The following is a 24073-nucleotide window of genomic DNA, read 5'->3' as shown; positions in this document are numbered from 1 at the left end:
ACATTTTGGTAGCTGACAGTTACTCTATGACTGGTAGAGAGGTGGTGTGGAATGTAGTGTGCAGATGGAACCTCCTTGATCATGAGGTTGAAGAATACGCTGCCATGCTGAATCGAATTCATCTCGTCAAGATAGAAACAGAAAATGCAGATAAGTTAGTGTGGAAACATCATAAATCAAGGGTCTTCTCGGTTAAATCTTTCTACAAGCATATCGAAAAAGTAGCTACTAAGGAAGAAGAGAGTCACACTGATAAGGTTTGGAAGTACCAAGCTCCCCCAAAGATTGTGGGGTTTGCCTGGCTAGTGGCTAAGAAAAGAGTTCTTACGGAGGATAACTTGAGGAAAAGAGGGATGATCATTACAAATGTTTGTTTATGTTGTATGTCTAGCGAGGAATCGGTGGACCACCTGTTTATCCATTGCCCCTTCATCTTCCGTATCTGGACAGATATCCTAGCTCATTTTATATGGCATGGGCTGCCCCTAATTCCACAGGTAACCTTTTAAAGGCTTGGCACAGTTCATCGTTGGGCAACAGAAGGACAAAGCTGTGGAGAATGGCTTTCCTTGCAGTTTGGTGGGCAGTTTGGGAAGAGAGAAATGGTTGATGTTTCAATGGGACTTCAAAATCGGCAGATCAAGTTGCTACTAGAGCTAGATTGTTAGTAGTCGAATGGGCGGTCAATGTTGATAAGTTAAAGGATTGTAATTTGCTTTTCTTAAGTGTGTAGTTGGCTGAGCCACTCTCTCGGCGGTGTAGTCCTCCGACTTTTGTTCTTCTCTCTTTGTTTTTTCTCTTTCTTAATACAATCAGTGACTTTTCAAAAAAAAAAAAAAAAAACAGTTTACGATTTCAACCAGTGAGTTTACAATCCAGTTCGACTTTTAAAACATTACTAATGATGATGATGATGACTCTTATAATTTCCAAACACAATAAGATTTTTTAAAAAAATGTTTGCCAATTATTAACAGTTGCTTATCTACGCCTTTCAATGGGATGGGCCCAGGCCTGATTTTGAACTGGTTGTGATGGGCCTTCAGGCCGGCCCAGTTCAAAATTTTAATATTTCCAGGACCAGGACCAGCCCATTTCCAGCCTTAATGTATAGACAACTAGAAAGATTCTTTTGGAAAAGGTAAAAATTCATGCATTAAGTATAAAAACACAAAAACGCCAAAATTATCAGCATACCCTTTTGGTCCTGCATCACCCTCCCCACGGACTCGTAAAGTACTACCTTTGCTGACTCCAGGAGGAATTTTGACTTTGATATCTTTCTTAACACGTAGACGACCTTCACCAGCACATTTCCGACAATACTCGGATATAACTTCACCTTCTCCCCCACAATTTGGACAAATGGACACCTACAAAATGAAAAAAAAATCAAACCATTAAGCAATGATGTGAATGCAATTCCTAGAGTAAAAGGCATGAATGCAAATACCTTTTTAAAAAAAAAATAATAATAATAGTAGTTAAGACACTAATAGTGTGCGGGGTGGGGGGGGATGGAGGAAGCTAACAATCGTAAACAGAAAATCCAGTATTTTGATGTCGATTACTCATTCAACAACATTAGTTTAAAATTATAGGTAAAAGTTGTGGAAAACACGCACACATTTAAATACACCAAGGCCATGTTTGGTTACTAGGTACTCCATGCCAAACAATGGAAGACGAAAAGGGTTTTCCTTTCATGTGACAATTTTTGTTGTTTTATCCTTAAGAAGAAAAATGTTTTTTGGATGGCAAAGACATTGATGGATTCCACTAAGCAATCAATATACTTTTCCATAATTTGAATTCTTGGCACAAGAAACTAGGGTTTGTGGGTTTGTTGTGAGAGGAATATGATATTTCCACTTGCTATCCAAACAAGAACTCTAAATTTGGAATCCACGATTCAATAGTGCTCATGGAAATCATCATTAGATAATAATAATAATTTAAAAAAAAAAATCAGTTATTTTCCCCGGATTCCATGTGGAAGAGGAAAAGGGTTTTTCTTTGATGTGATAATTATAATTTGGACAGCAAAGAAAGCAATGGATTCATAACTCTTCAAAAAAAGAAAGTGATGGATTCCACTAAGCAATCAGTACACTATTCCATAATTCAAATTCTTAGCACAAGAAACTAGGGTTCATCGTGAGAGGAATATGATATTTCCATTTGCTATCCAAACAAGTACTCTAAAATTGGAATCCATGTTTCAATAGTGCTCATAAAAATAATCATTAGAATCCTTTCTTCTTTTTTTTCATTTCGGTTCCTTGTATTCCATGTATCCAAACATTCCCTAAGAAGGAATCAAATCCCATATACAAAGTTGGGTAGTCCAAGAGCCCAAAGAAGTCATTTAGTAGCAATCATCCAAGAGCCAGTGTTGCATCGTAATGGGCTTGTATCAATTCCGATATGGGGCATATCTGCCTGTATTGTACAATATGGACTGGTACGGCCTATTTTTTTTCTTAACAGACCAGTTCAACCACGTGATGCATAATTGTGGCAGCAAATACGGTTACAGTAGATTCTTGGTGCGAAGGTCGGCCCCTAGATGAAGCTTATCCTTCCATAGCTGCTTTATCCACTGAAAAGGGCATTACGGTAAATAAATGCTTCTCGGTTGAATGTGGAAGGGGTGTTTGGTGCCCTCCAAGTAGAAGGGACCTCTTGGACACAGATAGATGATTTTGCTAACTTATTGGACCGCCTTCAGTTTTTCTACCCCTCCCCTAATTTTAGCGATTCATTACTTTGGTCAGCTTCTCCTTCTGGCTCCTTCTCAGTCAACTCTTTTTATAATTCGATTCATCCATTTAGATCCAATAAGGAAGGCATGGTCCCTAATGGTTTTTGGTCCTACGGGGCCCCTCCGAAGGCTTCTTCGTCCGCATAGTTGGCAGGCAGAAATCGGCCCTTAACTATAGATAATCTTTAGAAGAGGGGGATGCCTATCCCAAATGTGTGCCTCCTTTGTATGAGCAATGCGGAGCAGTTGACCATCTTCTAATTCACTGCACTTTTAACATCAAGATATGGTCCAACATCTTGTTCATCTTTGAGGTGCGATGGGTTATGCCCCAAACAATATCGCAATTGCCTTCGGCTGGGCATGGGGTGCACCTTTCGAAAGATAGTGATGAGGACATCAGACCCTTCAAAGTTCATCAAAGACGAAGGCGGCCGACGAATACATCTTTATAGCTCGATGATGGTTCATGGCACAACCAAAGAGGATTTTGAAGACCTTACACGTGTCCCTGGATTAATTAAAGGCCCCACATTAGGACGACACGTGTAGGATGAGTTAGAAGACTGATCTGTTACGCATGATTTTTTTTATTTTTTATTTAGAAAGCTTTGTTTTGCGCTTTTTTTTTTCTTTTGTTATAGGGGTAGTTATAGTCATTTTCTTTTAAATCCGAATTTTATAAATAAGGGGCTTTCTACCCTAAACCTAATAATGTTTTTTAAATGAAAGCTTGGTGCATCATTTCCCTTTCTCTATGTGGTAAGTTCTTCTCTTCAACTAATTTCTTCTCTTCTTCTGAATTCTATTTCTATGCCTAGTATTTTTTTATTGCTAATGACCCTGAAAATCTGAGAATTGATCCCAACCCTCTCTCAGATTTTCCAGCCGTCCCTATTCCAGAAATCCTTTGATTTCCTAGACTAAAGAAGTTGCATTGATTGTTGGATTGAAACCATGCAAGGTCGGGAGGTCTCATCCCTCACCGGATCTAATCCACGCATGATTTGAATACAGTACCGCAGGATTGTAATGATGGTCTGCAACCATTGCATGTTTCCTTTCTTATTATCTTTACTATGATGTGGAATGTGAATATTTCAATTGATTTGCTTAGTTTATTTCGCTGGATATTTTCTGTGCTCACACATGCATTCTAGTTCAGACCGCCCTGCATCAAATTTGGTATCAGAGTGGGAGGTCTCGTGTTCGAGACTCCTCACCAAGGGTGACTAATGCAGGGGCATTTTCACACCAGACTCGAGTGGGGTTGCCTGTGGGATGCAGAGGCACACTCGAGGTGGGCACCTGTGTGAGGCGGGCTCCACCCGTGTGAGGCGGACCCCACCCGTGTGAGGCGGGTGGCTCGTGTGAGGCGGTACCTGTGTGATTTGGGGCCCACGAGAAGGGTTCGGCCGAGGTCCTAACCCATGAGATGCGGGGCCTAGGCTATGAGATAAACGGATTGATTCACCATGCTCTAACAGTTCGAGCTTTTAAAGCAAGTGGTTAATTGCCCTGCATCAGATAGATTGAATCTTTGGACAATGTCCCTTCTGGCCATAATTTGGAATATATGGATTGAACGCAATGCTCGCTATTTCAACAACAAGCTGCTGCCTTGCGCTCAAGACTATTGGCAGGTTAAAAGGGATGTTGTGGAATGGGCTGTCTCGTTTTTTCAAGTTGACATTGATGTAGCTCGTTCTATTTTGGCTCTGTAAATTCCGTGATCTTTGTTTTTTTCTGTTCTGGCTATTTGTCAGGCTGTTTCTTTAAAAAAATTATTCATAGCCCTTACAAAAAAATACAGTTACATAAAGGCTGATACAGCTGTAATGTAATGGATATTTAAAACTATAGACTAAAGGCCTGGTGTTATGAGATTGATTTGTATGAAACATTTCTGGTAATGGCTAAACTGATTTTTTTTAAAAAATCTTTCTATCCATTTCTACTAATCAAAAATAGTCTCTACATCAGTTGGATGTAAAAAGAAAAAAATCCTCCATGGTGATCTTCAGCAGGAAGTTTTATGTGGTTCCTCCTAGGATTTGACCTGAGGAAAACAGAGGCAAAGTTTGTCAGTTAAAAAAGGCTTTTTGTGGTTTGAAGCAATCACTTAGGACTTGGTTCGAAAATTCAGCAATGTCATAACTAAATTCGGATGCTGACAAAGTACATCATAGTATCACTCTATGTTACTTAAGAAGCCACATATCACCGTTGTGATAGTAGATGTTGGTAGTTCTTACAGGCATCATTGATGAGATTGGAAACATCAAATCATATCTAAGAAGAGGGTTTGATGTGAAAGATGTTGGGTAACTGAGATATTTCTTGGGATAGAAGTTGGTAGATCATAGCAAAGCATTTTCATTTCTTGGAAAAAGTAAATTCTCCATCTCCTTACGTATTCAGGCATGTTGGGTGCCAAACCTGAAAAATCTCCCATTGAAGTAATCATCACCTTCATGAGAAAAGGTAGATAGTGCTAGGTGTTCCAAGTCCTTATTAGTACTGCTGGCAGACTAATTTGCTCAACCCCCACTCAACAGGATATTAGTCACACAGTCAGTGTGGTTAGTCAGTTCATGCACACTTGTACTAATCACTAGGCCGTGTATCGTATTCTTTGATATATAAAGTCTGCTCCAGAGAAAGGCTTGTTATAGTCTGATCATGGGCATCTGAACTTGAGTGGATCTTGTGGTGCTGATTAGGCAGGATCGTATAACAACATAAGATCTACCAGTGGTTATTGTACCTTTGTGGGAGGGAATCTGGTGACTTAGCAAAACAAGAAGCAAAGTGTTATAACTTGGTCATTACCGAAGCTGAGTATCGGGCAATGGCAAATACTGCTTGCAAGCTCAGGTGGTGAAAGTCTCTCCTCTTTGAAATGGGTTTTTACGCCAGTAATCTTATTACCCATTGCTTTGACAATCAAGATGCCATTCACATGCAAATAATCCGGTCTTCCATGAGTGGACCAAGCATATTGAAGTGGATTGTCACTTTGTCTGTGAAAAAGTGATTGAAAAATTATTAACCATGTCATTCATCCCTTCACACAATCAATTGACCAGCATCTTCACAAAGGCCCTACAGTCAACACCAAACGAGAGAGATCTTAGGCTAGTTTGGTATGTGTGATATCTGTGCTCCAGCTTGAGGGAGTGTCAAAGCTGTTAGATATTCAGAAATCATATAGTGTACCATATCTTTTTGTTATGTTTAGGGTTAATGTATGAGATGCTTCGAGAGTGCAGTTAAGCTCTCCTTTTTCTTCTTTTCTTTCCTGTGTTTTCTTCTCTTATACCATTGATTTGAACAAATACATCAATTACATGAATAGAGGTATTCTTTCCATGGATTTTTCCATTAACTTAGCCACATGTGTCAATATGGCTCTATAAAGCCATATGTGTGGACTCATGGAAGGCAATTGATGAATCTTTACTTCAACTATTTGATATTTCATAACATGGGTCTGTTTTTCATAGTATGTGTTGCTTCATTCCATTAGTTTTGGGCTCAATTATTAAATTTGTGGCATATACATGGACGTTTGATCATATAAGAGTATGTTTCCAGATGCGAAATCCAATTCCTATGATTTTGTTGCATCGTAATCTCATCTATATAATTATTAAAAAAAAAAACAATAATAATAATAAAAACATTCATTAAATGTACAATTTGATTTTCTATTGATGATTCAGTGCATCCATTTTCCAAGATTAAGTTTCAGTTTTCAGATTTTCAAGAAAATATTCTGAAGTCTATGCACTTGATTGGGTAAAAGAAAAATGAAGTATAAACAACTATAGTAACTGCAGTTCCTTGCTACGATATATGATGCTAGTAGTCAAGTAATCCATTGCTATGCTACTCTCCTTCCCACTCCAGTAGAAAAAGATCTTAAAGGAAAAGTGTTTACCACTTCTATTACCTAATTTAACATGAAAATGCTAAAGAACAGCTTGATACCTGAGAAAATAGACCAAAAGGTGTTTGCTCAGTTCGCATAACTTGGCCTCTTCCACCACAGGTTGAACATATCCTCATCTTGGCACCTATCTTTGATCCAGTGCCGGTGCAAACATCGCATGTTTCCAAATGAGAAAGCTCAAATTCTTTTTCCGCTCCAAAGATAGCCTCATTAAACTCCAAAGTCATGTCATAACTGAAACACTTTGGGTCAATAAGTCAGTTTAATATTCCTCATGAAGAAAAAAAAAAAAAAAAAAACCATTAGTTAGATAGCAGCAAAGACGGTTTGACTAGAAATCATGAAGGGCAGAGATAATTCAAAAAAGGCTCCACAAGTTGACTTCACCACAGAAGATTGAATGGCTATCCAATTAGTAAGAAGAAGAACACAAATTCATAGATTTAACAAACTACTATCAATGCATGGATGTAAATTCATCTGTATGTGGATAAATTTCATGCATCTGGGGTCAATGACTACAATTTTGCATTCAATGGCTGTGCAGCAGATCCTTCAGAGACCCATTAAGAGGCTTGACGAAATGGATCTGCTGAGACCACTGAAAATAGCATCTTAGAAGAGACAATCAAGTTATTTAAAATGCATCTGCATGCAGATAAATTCCATGCATCAGAGGTCAATGAGTAGCAATGTTGCTTGCAATGGCTGTGCAGCAGATCCTTCAGAAGCCCAGTAAGAGGCACAACTAAAGGGCTCAGATGAGACCACTCAGATGGCATCAAAGAAGAAACAAGCAAGTTTACACAGCGAAGCAAGTCCAACATTTGACAACGATATGTTTAAGTATATTATACATTAAGTTGTCATCAAGTCTTAAAAGGAGAAAGAAACCTCCAAGAGCATTTCACGACTATCAAATCCACCTCTCATGTCATTGCTCAAGCAAGCGAAACTGAGGAAAGGGTTGTCAACAGGACGAAAGTAGATACAAACCATACAGCAATGGTATAATCAAAACACTAATGATGCATATCCATTACCAACACATCACACAAGCAGAAAACTCAGGTCATGTAATCAGCTATAAATGTAAGTTATTGGTTGCATTGGGTATTAGCTTATCTCAAGATCATTAATCTACTTTTACCAGGTCAAAAATTAGCTGAACTTGAGAACAGGCTAGCCCATTGACCACCTTACCAGGCGAGAATGGGAAATGAGTGAGGTGCTATGCATTTTCGAATTTCGATCTTGGAAAATGCGGACTACTTTATCAAAGACTCTAAACAAGAAACAAAAAGAATGGCACTGTGGACTATTGTTTGAAGTAACCAACAGTTGGTTCTTAATGTACAAGAAATGATGTTAGCATTTACAAAGAACATTTTGATACTGAGTACTCGAGGTGAAATGTCAGGTGAAGATGATAAACCTGTGAGGATTTTACTCAAGTAAGCCATCCACCTAAAGGTGCATCGTGTCCCATATACACACCCTCTCCATAAATGTAAACCCTCTTCAGCCTAGCTAACAATAAGTTTGAATCTTCTATTCCCTTTGTTAATGGACGTGGATGCGAGCCATACCACTGTACGACCCACCTAGGCTCACTTGGATTTGTTTCTATGCTTGCTCTTTTGTTAAGACCGGTTTAGGACATGATGGGGGATTCTTACTTTTGTTATACCAACCTGTCACGCCGTGAAATTCGGTACCCGAGTTGGCCAGACCCGACACCGAATTACAGGTCATGATATAATATTGAAATATTCACAACCACATTTAATGAAAAAAAAAAATCATTTCAACACAAACATTCATCCAATACAATGTATAACACTATCAGTCTAGACTCACCTCTAAATTTTTGTTTTACATTTTTTTTTCAAATACAAATAGAGATATAACTACAACTAAGCCGATGGTTAGATCTTTGCTCTGCTTCGCCCCAATTAAACTCTGAGCCCTGAAACACTGTTATTGTGGGTTTGAGCATAACAGCTCATGGGATCTTATCCAACCAAATCTGACATTTCTAGATTTATATCAAACGAATAAATAATCAAAGTACTTTCTTGAAATTCAAAACATGAATCAAAATATTGAATATTAAATACGACATGAAAGCGATGCTAGAATCGTAAATACGTACTAAATGCCACACTATCATGAATTCAATAATAAAATTAAATAACATCACATCTTACAACACCGTACCCAGGTGTATGGCCACATTGCATTAGCACCCACACACCGGTACCTCGTGGTGAGGGACCCATTTATACGTTAGCTGGTCAAACTACTACTCCAGTTGTACCTCTGATGTATGTTCGCGCACACAATTGTACTCATATGTCGTACATAAAGGAGACTCCGAAGGATACAACAGGTTCTAAGGTCTTTCACCCAAGAGACACGATTGCCCTACTTGTTAGCTTTAGGGTCTCTCACCCAAGGGACACGATTGCCTTACTTGCTGGCTTTAGGGTCTCTCACCCAAAAGACACGATCGCCGTACTTGCTTTTACCATTCCCTTTCTTTCTTTCTTCTTTTTTGTTTCCACAATTCAATAATCAATATAGGAGCATGAATGACATGAATAATTCTAAAATCAACAATAAAACAATTTAATAAATCAAATCTCTACACTATAATGCAGGTTCTATATAAGGTGCATAAATTCGATGTTGTAAAAATTTAATTCATGAAATTTACTGAAAAATCAAGCTATTTTCTTTTCCCTTTAAAAAAAATAAAAATAAAAATAAAATAAATAAATAAATAAAAACCAAAATTTAGAGATCAAATTAGTTAATATTATTCTAAGCCAACTAATTTAAATCAATTACTTTAACACACCTGATTTCATAAATAAAAGTCAGATTCTAATCTAACTCTACAAGTTAATCAAATTTAGTAAATGCTAAAATTTAGAAAAGTAGATATCATGTATAAATGAATTTGACAATATTAATTTAAATTCACTATATCAAAAATAAATTTCAGAAAATACATAAAATCAGAAAGTTCAGAAATGGAGGAGAATCACCCACCTGATGTGTTGAGTTGACCCGAACGCAACCTGGACCCGACCCAAAATCAGAACTCGACTTTGCAAACACAATTAAGAACAAGGCAACGGGTGTAACCCGATTCTTCTTTCTCTTTCTCAAAACTCTCTCTCAAATCAAACTATTAGAGTTTCTAATCTCTAAAAAAAAAAATCATGCCGATGAGATTTTATAAACTCCCTAACTTCAAAATCCGAGCTGCACAAAGAGTTTCATGAACAGGAGTTTCTAGCTCTAACCGACTGTTGCAACACGCTGATGGACAGATCTGATCTTAGATTATACCAGGAGTGATCGTGGGTTATTCTCAAGGAAGATGATGGCGGCTTTTATGGTAAAACACAACTCAAGAAGCATCTCTTCGAACCGAAGATCATGGATTGATGTAGGGAGCTTGCGAATGTCTAAAATCAAACGTTGGAGTTGATTTTTCTAATGAGTCCATGGTTTGAAGGTCTTTCACTGCCGCATGCATGGTTTGACGAACTGGCCAGAGAGATGACATAGAAACTAGGTTTTTCGTATGGGATTTAGTGTTGGAAAGCTAATGATAGGCCTCACAGATTTTGCGATTTGGATTGCAGGATGGTGTTTCCGTAATTCGAATGAATTAAGGAGAAAACACGGATGCAGTTCGTTGCTATGTGATCTAGTGCGGTAGTTGCTGAGATTTGACGTGTGAGTGGGAGTTAAATGGCATAGTTTGAATGTTGTAGATTGGAGATGGATCAGATGGACAGTTGAGATTTCCCAATTTATAGGTTGGCTCGAAAACAGAAAGACAAGAGGAGGAAAAATCAGAGAGGTTTCGATCTTGCGTGGATTGCATTGTGGAAGCCTTCTAAATCCCTTGCTACAATAGAAGCTAGGTGGGTCCATCGAGATGTTTGTGAGAAATCCATCCCGTCCAACTACTTTGTTGGGTCGTAATAATACATGATTCTAAACGTAAGGCAGATTTGAAATTTAGGTGGGCCGTAAGACCGGAAACAGTGGGGTTGAACGTTTGCCGTTAAAATCTTCTTGGGTTGATGGTGAGCAGTCTAGATTGTTTGGTGGGTTCCGCCGATGAAGAACGGTGGAAGAGGAAAGAAGAGAGTTTGAATGGGAGAGGAAATTGGGGACTCTCTCCTGGTTTGACGGTAATGTGTGCTACCATGCACCACACGTTGCTCTAAATTCTAATTTTATTTTATTTTATTTTGAGATACGTTGGCAAGTGGCCCCACACTAGATATTTGTGATGAATCCACACCGTCCATCTGATCCATAAGATTATGTTAGGATATGGGTCCAAAAATGAGACAGATCCAAAATTTATATGGGCTTCATGGTGAAAAAAAAAATGTGGGTAGAGATTTGCCTACTGTTGAAACTTACTGGGTTCACTGGATGGACGGCTTACATCAAAGGTGGGACAGCTGAACTTTCAATGACATTTGGAGGGCCAGATATGTTGAAGGACTAATACATATGGGTTATATATATATATATATATATATATATATATATATATATATGTAAATGGTTTGATTTGATGAACGGTTGGACCACATTGATTCAAGGTTGGATGTGAAGGGCTGGTTGATCGATTTAAGTGAAAAGACCAATGATGATAGAAGTTTTACATTAAATGATAGGCAATTTGCATGTGCTAATGAATGGATGGTTGGATTGTATCTAGCTGGTCTTGGTAGCATGCCATCTTGTCATGCACGTCTACATTACTTCCATTTTGCTGACATCATCATGGAAAGAAATACACTTCTCCTAGCATCTCACGTTCCCACTCCTTCGGATTCCCAGTTACGTGCTCAACATCTCCCCTCTACCAGTGACTTGTACACGTTGCCCCTAACCAGTGCATGTGCGGAGGATATGGTGAAATGGGTGGATGGCTAAGATATATGGGTTTGAATGGATAGCCTTGATGAGTTGGATGAATGAATTTGATGGAAGGATGTTATGTATGTCATGTGATGATTGGTTGGATTAAATTATTAGGTGAGAGGCTGAATGGATGGTCATAATCAAATTAGACAGATGGACGGCTAAAATTTCAATGAATGACTTGTGCATGATGGTATTGTGCACATATATGCTCACGTGTGGGGTGGTACATGATAGATAGTTGAGTGTGCGACGGACGAGCATATGAGGCTGTACATGGCCCATTGGTAATTGTCTAGTGTGATGAATAGGTTGCTGATCCAATGAGTATACCTTGTTGCTAATCTAATGCAAATGCTTTTGGCTAATCTAACATGAATAGCTTTTACATGCCAAGCTTGGTATTTGATGCAAGGTTGGGATGGACAAATGTACACCTTAGGTTGGGTGGGCATAAGATGACCTTTGATGGATGGCTTGGATCTTGATGAGTACGTATTTGAGAGCTGATTAGATTATTATTATTATTATTATTATTATTATTTTGTTTAAATGGTCCAATGGTTGGGCAATTTGAATAGATGACTGCTATATTGTGAGAGACAATTTGATGGGCTAGATTGATAGTTTTAAGTAATTGGAACAGGAAGAATAATTTGAATGGCTTGTTCAAATTTACACACATGAGTTGATGGTTTTGCCATTTATTAGTGGTTGTGATTGGACACATGTGAATTAATGGTCTCGTTGTACGACTTTGGAGCTCAAATAAAAGGTCATATGTGGGTAGATTTTTTAATACGAAATCTAACCGTTCGAATTTGGCTAATTTAAAATGCAAGCTAATGGTTGTTCTTGATTTTTATTTTTTATTTTTAACAACAATCCAGTGGTTAAGATCAGTTTAATCTCAGTGCACAGTCAATAGTTGATGTTGGCTAGATTTGGATTAGTTAGTAATTAAATACGTGGTCTAAAGTATATGAGTTGAGAGAGTGCACTATAAATAAACTTATATATATTCTACCAAAATCACGTAATCATTAATAACGTTAATTAATAGTTCGCACTAAACAAAACGATCACACATATCAACGGTCACAATTTGCATGAGCTGATAGATGCATGTATGCATGGATGCGTGGATGTATGCATGGATCTATGTGTGTATGCTCCAATGGAGGCAAATGTACATACCACTATACGACCCACCTAGTTTTGGATCCCCTCTTTTCTCCCAACCTTCTCTTCCCTCTTTCTTATCTTCTTTTTTCTCTCTCTATACCTTTACATCTTATCAGAGCTTCCTTATTTCTGATTTAACCTTTTTCTTTCTCCTATTCTCTCCTTCTTTCTCCCTCTTTTATCTTTTAGTACTTCTCATCCCTCTTGTGCTGAAAATCTTTTAAGAAACCAATGATTTCTTTTCTTCTTTTTTTTTTTTCTTTTTTTTTCTTTTTTTTTTTGTGTGCATGTTGGACCTTTTGTAATGGTTCATGCATGAGTGGGTGAATAGAGTCCAAATGATCTCACCTCTCATGTGATTATTAGAACCATGTGGGCTGGTTGCACATGTTGGATGTCGTGTTTGTAATCGTCTTCGTCCATAGCCGGTTAGAAAGTGTTGACGTGTAGACTGATTTCACTCTCCAAGCGTAGTGTGCACATTGTGGGAAGCATATATAAGTGATTGTTCGTCAATCATGCTGGGTTGACCTGTGTTTGTGCAAGATTAGTGATATTCTCTTTTTCAAGTGTTCATATGGAGATTAAAACTGATCCAAAATCTGGATTCATAAATCCATTTGATTTTTTAGGGGTCCAAATAAATCTCTACTACATTAATTGTAAGAAACTATCTTCGATGGTCTATCCATCCAAGTGTTTCTAACGGCCAAAGGAAAATTAAGATATTTTATTTGACCACAAAGAAACTTGATGAGAGTTCTAGTACTCAAGATCAATGGATTTAGGAGAATGCCCGAATTATGACATGGTTGTGGAATAGTATGGAACCATCCATCAGTGTGAATGTAATGTTTCCAGACACCACAAAGGAAGTGTGGGATGCATTGCGAGAGATACATTCATCGGACATAAACATCTCTCGTACATAACAATTATATGAAGAAATATGTGCTTCAACAAGGCAATAAATCTCTAAGTGAATACCATTCCAAACTCAATGAAATGTGGCAGGAGTTAAATGTGTATAAGCCTCTTACTACTAATTTGGAGAAGCTATGGCAGTAACATGAAGAGTTTCATGTAGCCATGTTCTTATCGTTGTTAAAATGTAAGTATGAACCGGTTCGTGCACATGGGTAACAGGGATGTGCCATCTCTAAACATGGTGTACACTCGCCTCCAGCATGTATCATTGGGCTCTATGAGTGGAGCCAATAACAGTTCGACTTTAGCATCTTTTACGGGTAGAGGCTGCAGGTGGCTGTAGTGGAAGAGAACTTCCCAGTGGTCATGGTGAAGTGGGAGTAAATCATGGTAGAGATCGTGGATGTAGGAAGCACATGCATTGAGGGCTCTCTTATCACTCTATTAAAAAATGTTACAATCTCCATGGAAAGCCAAATTGGGCTAATCAAGCATCTAACATTGGAGAAAGCAGTGAGCCTCATCCGGCTAGTTCTGCGCCTACAATCCCACAACCACATATGACTAGCAAAACGGTTATACTAACTTAATAGTACTCCAAGTTGCTGAAGATTCTACAGAATCAACTTGTTCCCACCACTTATGTCGCTACTTCCACCCTTACAGTTACATTTGTGACCTCAAGTATGGCCTATTTAAAATCCAAGTCTCCTACCCCATGGGTCATTCAACATGGAGCATCTGACCATATGACAGGTGAGTCCAGTATGTTTTCCTCCATTAATACATCGTTAATAGGTTCATCTGTCACTCTTATAGATGGTACTCAATACAAAGTATGTGAAATGGGTATTATTCATACAAGTTCTTCCCTTTCATTAGCCTTTGTGATGTTTATTCTAAAATTTCCTTTACGACTCTTCTAATGCAGGGCCATTTTCGCACCGGGCTCGAGTGGGGTTGCCTGTGGGATGCAAGGGCACACTCGGGGTGGGCGGCCCGTGTGCCCCACCCGTGTGAGGTGGGTGGTTCGTGTGAGGCAGAACCAATATGAAGTGGGGCCCACGAGGGGGGTTCAGCCGAGGTCCTAACCCATGCGATGTGGGGCCTAGGCTATGAGATAAAGGGATTAATTCAACATACACTATCAGTTCGAGCTTTTAGGGCAAGTGGTTAATTGTCCTGCATCCAAGTGGTAGTAGAGCGGGAGGTCTCGTATTCGAGACTCCTCATCGGGGGTGATTTATACAGGGGCATTTTCACACTGAGCTTGAGTGGGGTTGCATGTAGGATGCAGGGGCACACTCGGGGGGGGGGGGGGGGCCGTGTGAGGCGGGTGGCTCGTGTGAGGCATAACTCATGTGCAGTGGGGCCCACGAGGGGGGTTCGGCTGAGGTCCTAACCCATGCAACGTGGGGCCTGGGCTATGAGATAAAGGGATTAATTCACCATGCTCTATCAATTTGAGCTTTTAGAGCAAGTGGTTAATTGTCCTGCTTCATCTTCTATGTTAGCAAACTTACCAAATCCGTTAAATGCTTAATCACTTTTTATCCTTCACATTGTGTTTTCCAAAATCTAAAGATGAAGAAGAAGATTAATGGAGGACATGAACATGATGGGTTGTACTATCTCGATCATGACATCGTTGGCACAACAGCACAAAAAAGCATCTCCCCTTATCAATGGCACTGCCACCCCAGTCATACATCTTTGAAGATTCTTGAGGATGGCATTCCTTTGTCATTTGTGTCATGTCTAGATTGTGATGTGAGTGAGTTGATCAAACATCATCATGCTACATTTCCACCACGTATGGAAAAGTGTAGTTTAGTTACTTTCTCTTTAGTTACATTTGTTAATGATTCCTTGCGAATGGAGTGGATTTAATTAACGAAAGACAAATTTGAATTATCTCTATTTTTTAGACTTTTCACATAGAATACCAAATCAATTTAATTCAAAAGTGTCGGTTTTGCTCTAATAATACCAAGGAATATATGTCCTAAGCTTGTAGTCAATATTTTTCTAAAACATGTATCCTACATCAAACATCATGTGCACACACCCCATAACAAAATGATGTTGCAAAACGGAAAGATCGTCACCTGCTCAGGAAACTCATGCCCTATTAATTCACATGAATGTTTTCAAAAGTTTTTGGAGTGATGTAGTACTCGGCATGTTTTCTAGTAAATTGAAAGCCCTCGTCTATTTTAATTGGTTAATCAACTCATCAAATGTTACTCCCAAATACTCTGTTATTTTCTCTCCCAAAGGTTTTTGGATGTGTATGCTTTGTTCATTCGTTAGATTGTTGCCATAAATTAGATCATTGAGTAGTTACATGTATTTTTTTTCTACTCCCGGAAACAAATAAGCTATCTTCGTTACGGTCTTTCACTTCAAAGACAATATGCATGTGCAAATGTTATTTTTTTCGAGTCTACTCCATTCTTCTCAAAAGTCAGTAAATCTCTTGATGCATAAGTTGTGCCTATACCTATTGCGATTGACGAAGACATCATCTAATCTCCTCCCACTGTTGACTTCCATTCCCACTATGCCCCAACAAGAGGTCTACTCACGATGAAAATGGGAAGATAGTGCAACCAATTATGATGTCCCATCCACCATATCTTCTTTTGAGCCTTATGATCCAATAAGTTCTCCAGATAGGTTTGATATTACCATTACCTTGAGAAAAGGTAAGCGCACATGTGCCAATCACCATATTTCTAAATATGTTTCTTTTCACTTCTTAACTCTGAATTTCAATAAATTTGCCCCATCCTTGTCCTCTCACTCTATTCCCACTTCATATCTAGAAGCATTGTTAAATATGGGGTGGAAGCAGGCAATTGAAGAGGAAATGGCTACCCTTTTATTGGAATAACACTTGGGAACTAACCAGTCTACCTACCAGTTATATGTTGTTGTCTTCACAATTAAGTTTCATCCCGATGGCATGGTTGAATGTCTAAAGGTTCTCTTAGTTGCTAGGGGATATACTCAAACCCTTAGTATTGATTACACTGGAACCTTCTCTCTTGTGGCCAAGTTGTACTCTATATTGTCTGTGGTTGTTAATCATGGTTGGCCCCTCTTCCAACTTGATGTCAAAATGCCTTCCTCCATGGTGATCTCACAGAAGAAGTTCACAAGGAGAGCAAACGCCCGGATTTGTTGCTCAGGGGGAGCCTGAGAAAGTGTGGAAACTACGTAAGGCGATTTATGAGTTCACAATGTCTCCACATGCATGGTTTGACAAATTCAACAACGTTGTGTTGAACCATGGTGCTTTTTTTTGTTTTTGCTTTTTCTTTTTTTTCTTTTTCCTTTTTTTCTCTTTTTTTTTTTTTTTTTGATAAGTAACAAAAATCTTATTAAAAGAACCACAAGAAAAAGCTAAACGAGAAAAGAATACAAAGAAGGGAACCCTCAGAAATTACAACCTAAAAAACAAGGAAAGATAACAATCAACCACATCTTTTAAAAAAGAAGCCCAATATATCATTATCACCTTCACCTTGGCCACCATTGATTCCTTCAAACCAGGTCTATTCCAAAAACTCCAACTATTGCTCTCACCTCAAATAAGCCACCACAAAGCCAAGAGGGTAAGACGCCAAATTACCCTACCTTTCTTTCCCACTCCTCCATGCCCTGCCCATAAAAGCTCCCTCATATTGCCCGACATAACACAAGGCATGTTGAATATTGCAAGAAAGTGTGCCCGGACCTTGTGAGTTAAGGGTCAGTGGATAAGTAGGCGGTTGACAAAATCTGCCGCTTGCATGCATAAGGAGTAGATATTGGGGATGATCATAGACCTTTTTTGGAGGTTGTCAATCATCAAAACCATGTTCCTACAAACTAACCAAGTGAAGGCGACAACCTTAGGAGGGGCGCTAAAGAACCATAAATGGAAAGCATGATCTCGACCATCGACCATCCCACTCATCCAAAGCATCCTATAGAAGGACCAAACCAAGAACCGGGCCGAATTGTGAACACACCACACCATCGAGTCTTTTCCCCCGGTTGGAAGATGGACAACCTGCAAGAAGAGAAGCAATCTGTGACTTTTACATCTCTGGTAGACGCCAAACGAGCCAACCTAAGAAAGGCTAATTGCAGTGGTATATCACCATATCATATGTCCTCCCAAAATCTGACTCTAGAACCATCACCCATCTTGAAAGAGATACATTTTCTAAACTTTGATTTCAGTGATACAATCATCTTCCAAGTGTTAGACACACTGTAGAGAGGACTCTTTCACATCCCATCCCCCATCTTGAAGCCCATACTTGCAATAATCTCTCACCAAAAGCTCCCTTATTCAGTACCAAAATGCCATAACCATTTGCCTAAAATGGCAAGGTTAATGTTACATGATTCCCTTAAGCCCACACCATCCTTATGAACCGGCATACATGACTTCTCTCATTTCATGAGGTGGAATTTGTGACTTTCTACAAATCCCCTCCATAAGAAATCCCTCCTTAGCTTCTCTAACCTTTCCAGCATAGATTGTGGCACTTGAATAGGGACATGAAGTATACCGACATATTGGAGAGAGCAGCTTTGTTAGAGTTAAGCAGCCTCCCTAAGAAACACAGTAGCTTTTCCATTCTGAAATTTGCTCTCAATTCTCTCAATCAACTTATCCATAGGTACTTGGCTTCCCAATGCACAACAGGAGCCCCGAGTATGTGGAGGGAGGAGACCAGACCTTGCATCCAAACACCTTGGCCAAACCTGACATCTCTTCTTTTTTTAGATGGATACCAAGCATTTCTCATTTTCTCATGTACCTTCAGACCTAATGCGCCTCAAAACACTACTTTTCACAAGTAGTCCACCTTTAACTTAATGTGTTGCAAAATATTACAGCATTGTCTGCAAACTGGAAATGAGAAATCCAATCACCCGTTTTCGCAACCTTGAACCTATTAATAAGGTTTGCGTCTTGGCCCTTGGCTATCATACGGCTGAAAGCTTTTGCTATGATTAGGAAGAGGTAAAGAGATAGTGGATCCCTCTGCCTTGATACCTTGAAATAGCTTTTTGGGGATCCATTCACAAGGATAGAACAAGGTAGAGATCTGACGCAAGCCTAAATCCATTTCCTCCATTTGGTCCCACGCCCCATCCTCTTTAGAAAACAATCGAGGAAGTCCCACACGACAAGGTCATAGGCCTTCTTTATGTCCAACTTACAAATAACCCTTGCCTTCCCTTCTATAAATCTGGAACCAATGCACTCGTGAGCGATGAAAGCACTATCTAAAATATTTCTTCCAACCACGAAGGCTCCTTGATCCTCTAATATTATGCTTCACATAAACGACTGGAACCTCAAAACAAGGATCTTGGGTCTAGAATCCTTTAAATCTATCTTCCAACCACGAAGGCTCCCTGATCCTCTAATATTATGCTTCACATAAACGACTGGAACCTCAAACCAAGAATCTTATATAGGACTTATGGGTCTAAAATCCTTTAAATGTTGGCTAGAATCTTATGCGAGCTAGAATCTTATATCGGCTTCCGATTAGACTATAGCTTTGTTCGAAGCCATGTTGGTCATATTCCATTTTTTTTTTTTGTACGGAAGGTACCTCGGGCCTCATTTTGCTAGTAGTGTATGTGGATGATATTGTTGTTATAAGAAGTGATAATAGAGGGATTGAAGAGCTAAGTACCTGTAACGACATTTCCTTATAAAAGATATGGGTCATCTTCGATACTTTCTTGGTATAAAAGTAACCAGATCCAAGAAGGAATTAATCAGTCTCAACAGAAACATGTTCTGGATTTGCTCATGGAGACGGGACTTCTTGGTAATAAGTCGGTCGATAAACCAATAGATCCAAATTACAACTTGTAAGTGATCAAGGAGATGTAGTGGAAGTCTCAGGGAGGTATAGAAGATTGATTAGAAAACTTATCTACTTAACTATCACACAACCAGACGTATCTAATGCCATAAGCGTGGTGAGCCAGTTTATGAGTTCTTTGATAGTACCTCATGTGGATGCAATTATTTGGATTTTATGATACCTTAAAGGAGCACCAAGTCAGGGAATTTTGTATAAATGAAACAATCATCTTTAGGTAATAGGGTACTTTAATGCAAACTAGGCAAGTTCTTTAGTAGATAGACAATCTACCAATGGGGTATTACACTTTTGTTGGAGGAAATCTAGTAACGTGGAAGAGCAACAAGGAGAGTGCGGTGGCCCGATCAAGTGTTGAAGCAAAATATAAAGCAAAGGTTCACACCACCTATGAGTTAATGTGGAACAAGAAATTGTAGGAAATGGAGTTTACAATGAGTGGTAATCAAGAGACATCCCACATCGCGAACAATCTGGTTTATAAAGAGAGAACTAAACACATTGAAGTTGACTATCACTTCATACATGAAAAGGTCTCCAGTGGCGAAATCTCTACACCATATGCCCGATCTCATGATCAACTTGCTGATGTGTTCACCAAGGCTCAAGCTACACACATATACTCTTAAGCTTGGCATCGACAACATCTATGCTCAAGCTTGAAGGGAAGTGTTAATGGATGTGGGTGTGGGCCATACACTTAGGCTCACTAAGATTTGTTTTTATGCGTGCTCTTTTGCTAAAGGTGGTTTAGGACAATGGGGATTCTTGCTTTTGTTATTAAGAAACTTTTGTCAACTTTTTAAAGAGAAGTGAAAATTTATTAGAACGCCCGCCGAAGAGTAGGAAAAGAATACAAAGCAACACTAGATCTCAAAAAGAGAAGAAAAGAAAGTAGCCTTTACTATAAAAAACATAAGGAGCCCAACCTATTACAAAACACTTAACTTTACTAATCACTTTATCGACTGAGGACATCTCATTTCGGAAGCACTGATCATTCCGCTCTTTCCATATATTGCCTAAAAGATAGCCATGATGAGAAGCCTCCAAACAACTTTTCCAGATTTCCCAATTCCACCTCCGTGCCATGCCCACAAACGATCCTCCACTGACTCCAACATGACCCAAATCATCTGGAATGCAACAAGAAAGTACTCTCACACTTTAAGAACAAAAAGTAGTATAGAAATAAGTGGTCAACTGACTCCGCATTCTCCATACACATCAAACATTTACTAGAAAGAATTTGAGACCTCTGAAGATTATCAATAATCAGAACTCTCTTTCTTCCAACTAACAACACGAAACAGCAACATAAGGGGCTCCGTAGAGCCAACGATGAAACGAATGAGAAGGGTCAGGATTGTGCAACGAATCACTTAATAAGCTGGGGGGGAAAAAAAGTAATTGAGAATTTACCGGATCGGTGTGCAGCTCAAATTAATGAGTCCTCTTCATGAGATGAAGGAACTGTACTCTTGAGACAATCCAGATGGCCAACAAACTATAAACTCGTTGTCTGCCAAATTCTTATGTCAAGGAGGGCTCCAAATGATAGATATGCTAGATGCGTCAGGCGACAGAAACAAAGTAATCTGGTGCAAGAAAGACTAATCTTGGGAATTTATCTTAAAACGCCCTATCACTACACCAAACATCCACCCAAAAGTGGATACAAACTTCATTTCCTAATGTGAAAGTGATCCCTCTACGAACCAAATGCTCTTTCAATGCAATTGCTTTCCAAAGGCTAGAGGCGCGATATAGAGAACTCTTCACAACCAACCTAAGCCTGGTCATTTCAATGTCAAGTCCCCAATGCCACTTTCCAAGAAGCGCTAAATTCATGAGACTCAAATTTTTATCCCCGCTCCCCCTTCTGCAATAGGCTTACAAAGCTCACACCCCCCACTTTGGGAGGTGAAACTTCTGGTCTCTTCTCAAATTTTCAAGCCTAAGTGTTTGAATTATCTCCGATATTATCGGAGCTCCAGCTTAGCGATACCGATAACATCAGTAGCAATACCGATAATGCTGTTAGTATCAGAAATTCCACGTATTTGCAATTTATCGGCAAGTATCACCAACGTATCAATATCACTAATGTAATCATCAATATTTTCAACTATGTAAATTCTAGGTGTTGCTTGTATTGCCAATGCATCAATATCGCCAATGTATCACCAATATTTTCAACTATGTTAATTCTAGGTAATGCTTGTATCATAAGTGTATCGATGATATTTCAATAATATCACCAACAAATTGTTAACGTATTGATATCATCAGAATTCTATTTAGTAGGGAAGAAAAAAATTATTTCAATTTTTTTTTCATGGGCACATGGTTGTATGTAGTGTTCAAATTATCATTGATAATATTAATAATATCTCGATATTATCGATATCGCAATATGCGCGATATTAAGACCACAATCTTTCATTTTCTTTCCAATTGTTGATGAATTCTTGGTGAAATATCGTGTGTTGTTGATATTTTGCAATATTGATGGATGTTCGGATGAAAGGTTGGATGGTTAAATAAGCTGGATGGGATGGTTAGATTGATTTCTTACAACAGCACATGCTTTTAACGCCCCATAAATTGCAAAATATACGCGATATTGAGACCACAATCTTTCATTTCCTTTCCAATTGCTGATGATTTCTTGGTGAAATATCATGTGTTGTTGATATTTTGCAATATTGATGGATGTTTGGATGAAAGGTTGGATGGTTAAATAGGCTAGATGGGATGGTTAGACTGATTTCTTACAACAGCACATGCTTTTAAGGCCCCATAAAATTGAAATTTGTGTTGTATGCATTCCTTTTGAATTTTTTTATTTCTAAATATAAAAACATGTACATTTTAACATCCCCTAAAGTTTCGTTGAAAATACCACCATTTTCCCTATGTTTCCCCACATTTCTAGTTATCAGTGATATTATCGGCGATATCGATATTGTTTCTATATCCCTGGCCACCGAAACTCGTAGCGATACCGATACTTCAAACACTAAGCCTAACCAACAGCGACTAGGGGCATTTGAAGGGACATCAAATACACAAGCATATTGGTGTAGAACAACCTAATCCAACCCTAAATGAATGTGGTATTTAAAAAGGACAGATTTATGCAAAAATGAATGCAGTATTTAAAAGGGGCAGATTTATGCAAGCATTAACGATAAAATTTCAGCATTATACATCATAAAACAAAAAGGAACTAAGGAAAATTCAATAATGATCATGGTCATCCATCACAAACACGTTGTCTTGAACCTTAAAATCTGAATTTAGTCGGATCCGGCAAAAGATATGACTTTCATAAAGTCCGTTTGACGATCCAAGTGCATTTTCTAATCCAGGAAATAAGAATTTTCAGAATTTGGAAATCTGAAAATTTTAGAGAAATTGATAGTTCTTTGATTATAGTTCAAATCTAAGGCCTTAGGTGATGGAATTTGAAAAAGATCAAAATATGTATATGTGGGGATCAAGATCTTCCAAGATCTAATGATTTGGATTGAATTAAAAAAAAAAAAAAGGATCTGCTTCTAGATCTAGAGAATTTAGAAGAAAATGAAGAAAAGAAGTTTGAAGAAGAGAATAACTTGAGAAAAGAAAGAATGAGAGAGAATGAGAACATGGGAAATCACTTCCCTGGGCCTCACGCCCTCTTCCAATCACTGGAAGTCGAAGATGGAATCGTCCAGCCTTGAAGAAACAAAAGCTCTCTTTTTTTTCATAAACATGACATAGCATTCTTTTTAAGATTTAGGACAAAACACACTTATAAATTCGGAATTACATTAAATAACCAAAATACCCCTACTAAAAAAAGTTTCAAAAAAGGAAATTCGCACAAAAAATTGTACGCGCACTGTCTCAAAACTCAAATAAATAAAATGTTCATAAAATAAATTTGAATCCAAGATGCCTGATGGGCCCTGTAATCTAACCACATTGACATGGGTAACGCGCGCCTCCTGCATGAATATACTTTTAATGGTTTGATGTCTACATCAACTCCCATTAACTGAAAGGAGCTCGACTCCGGCAAGATAAAACTCTTGTGCATTTCTAACAAATCTGGATCTAGCCTCTACAACCCCGCTTTCATTAACCATGTACAGTCGAATGATGGTCTATTCTTCCACTTCACCAAGTACATTTGAAATCCACCATCTCGAGTGGAAACAGTTTGTTCATCCACAATTCCTTCAATTTCTTCTCTTTACTCAGGTATAGTGGGCATAGGTGGTGTAGGTTGGGAAGAAAATTCAGCAATTGGCCAATGGTTTGGAACAAAATTAGGGTCTATAGGATGGCTTAAATAAGAGATTAGATCCTCTACATTGAATG

The 24073-nt window shown here is 38.6% G+C and overlaps 1 protein-coding gene across 1 annotated transcript in view; it reads right to left on the bottom strand.

The window, feature by feature from the left end:
- LOC131258319 (uncharacterized) overlaps positions 1–24073 on the bottom strand; it is a 137372-nt gene that overhangs the window by 48724 nt on the left and 64575 nt on the right. The window contains exons 5-6 of the mRNA XM_058259557.1: positions 6758–6953; positions 1198–1373 (exon numbers count right to left, since the gene is read on the bottom strand). Of these exons, the coding sequence (XP_058115540.1) occupies positions 1198–1373; positions 6758–6953 (372 nt within the window). The remainder of the gene's footprint in view (positions 1–1197; positions 1374–6757; positions 6954–24073) is intronic.

Source organism: Magnolia sinica, chromosome 10 (assembly GCF_029962835.1).
Source record: "Magnolia sinica isolate HGM2019 chromosome 10, MsV1, whole genome shotgun sequence".
In the NCBI taxonomy this organism is placed as follows: domain Eukaryota; kingdom Viridiplantae; phylum Streptophyta; class Magnoliopsida; order Magnoliales; family Magnoliaceae; genus Magnolia; species Magnolia sinica.
This window is presented reverse-complemented; position numbering and strand designations above follow the sequence as displayed.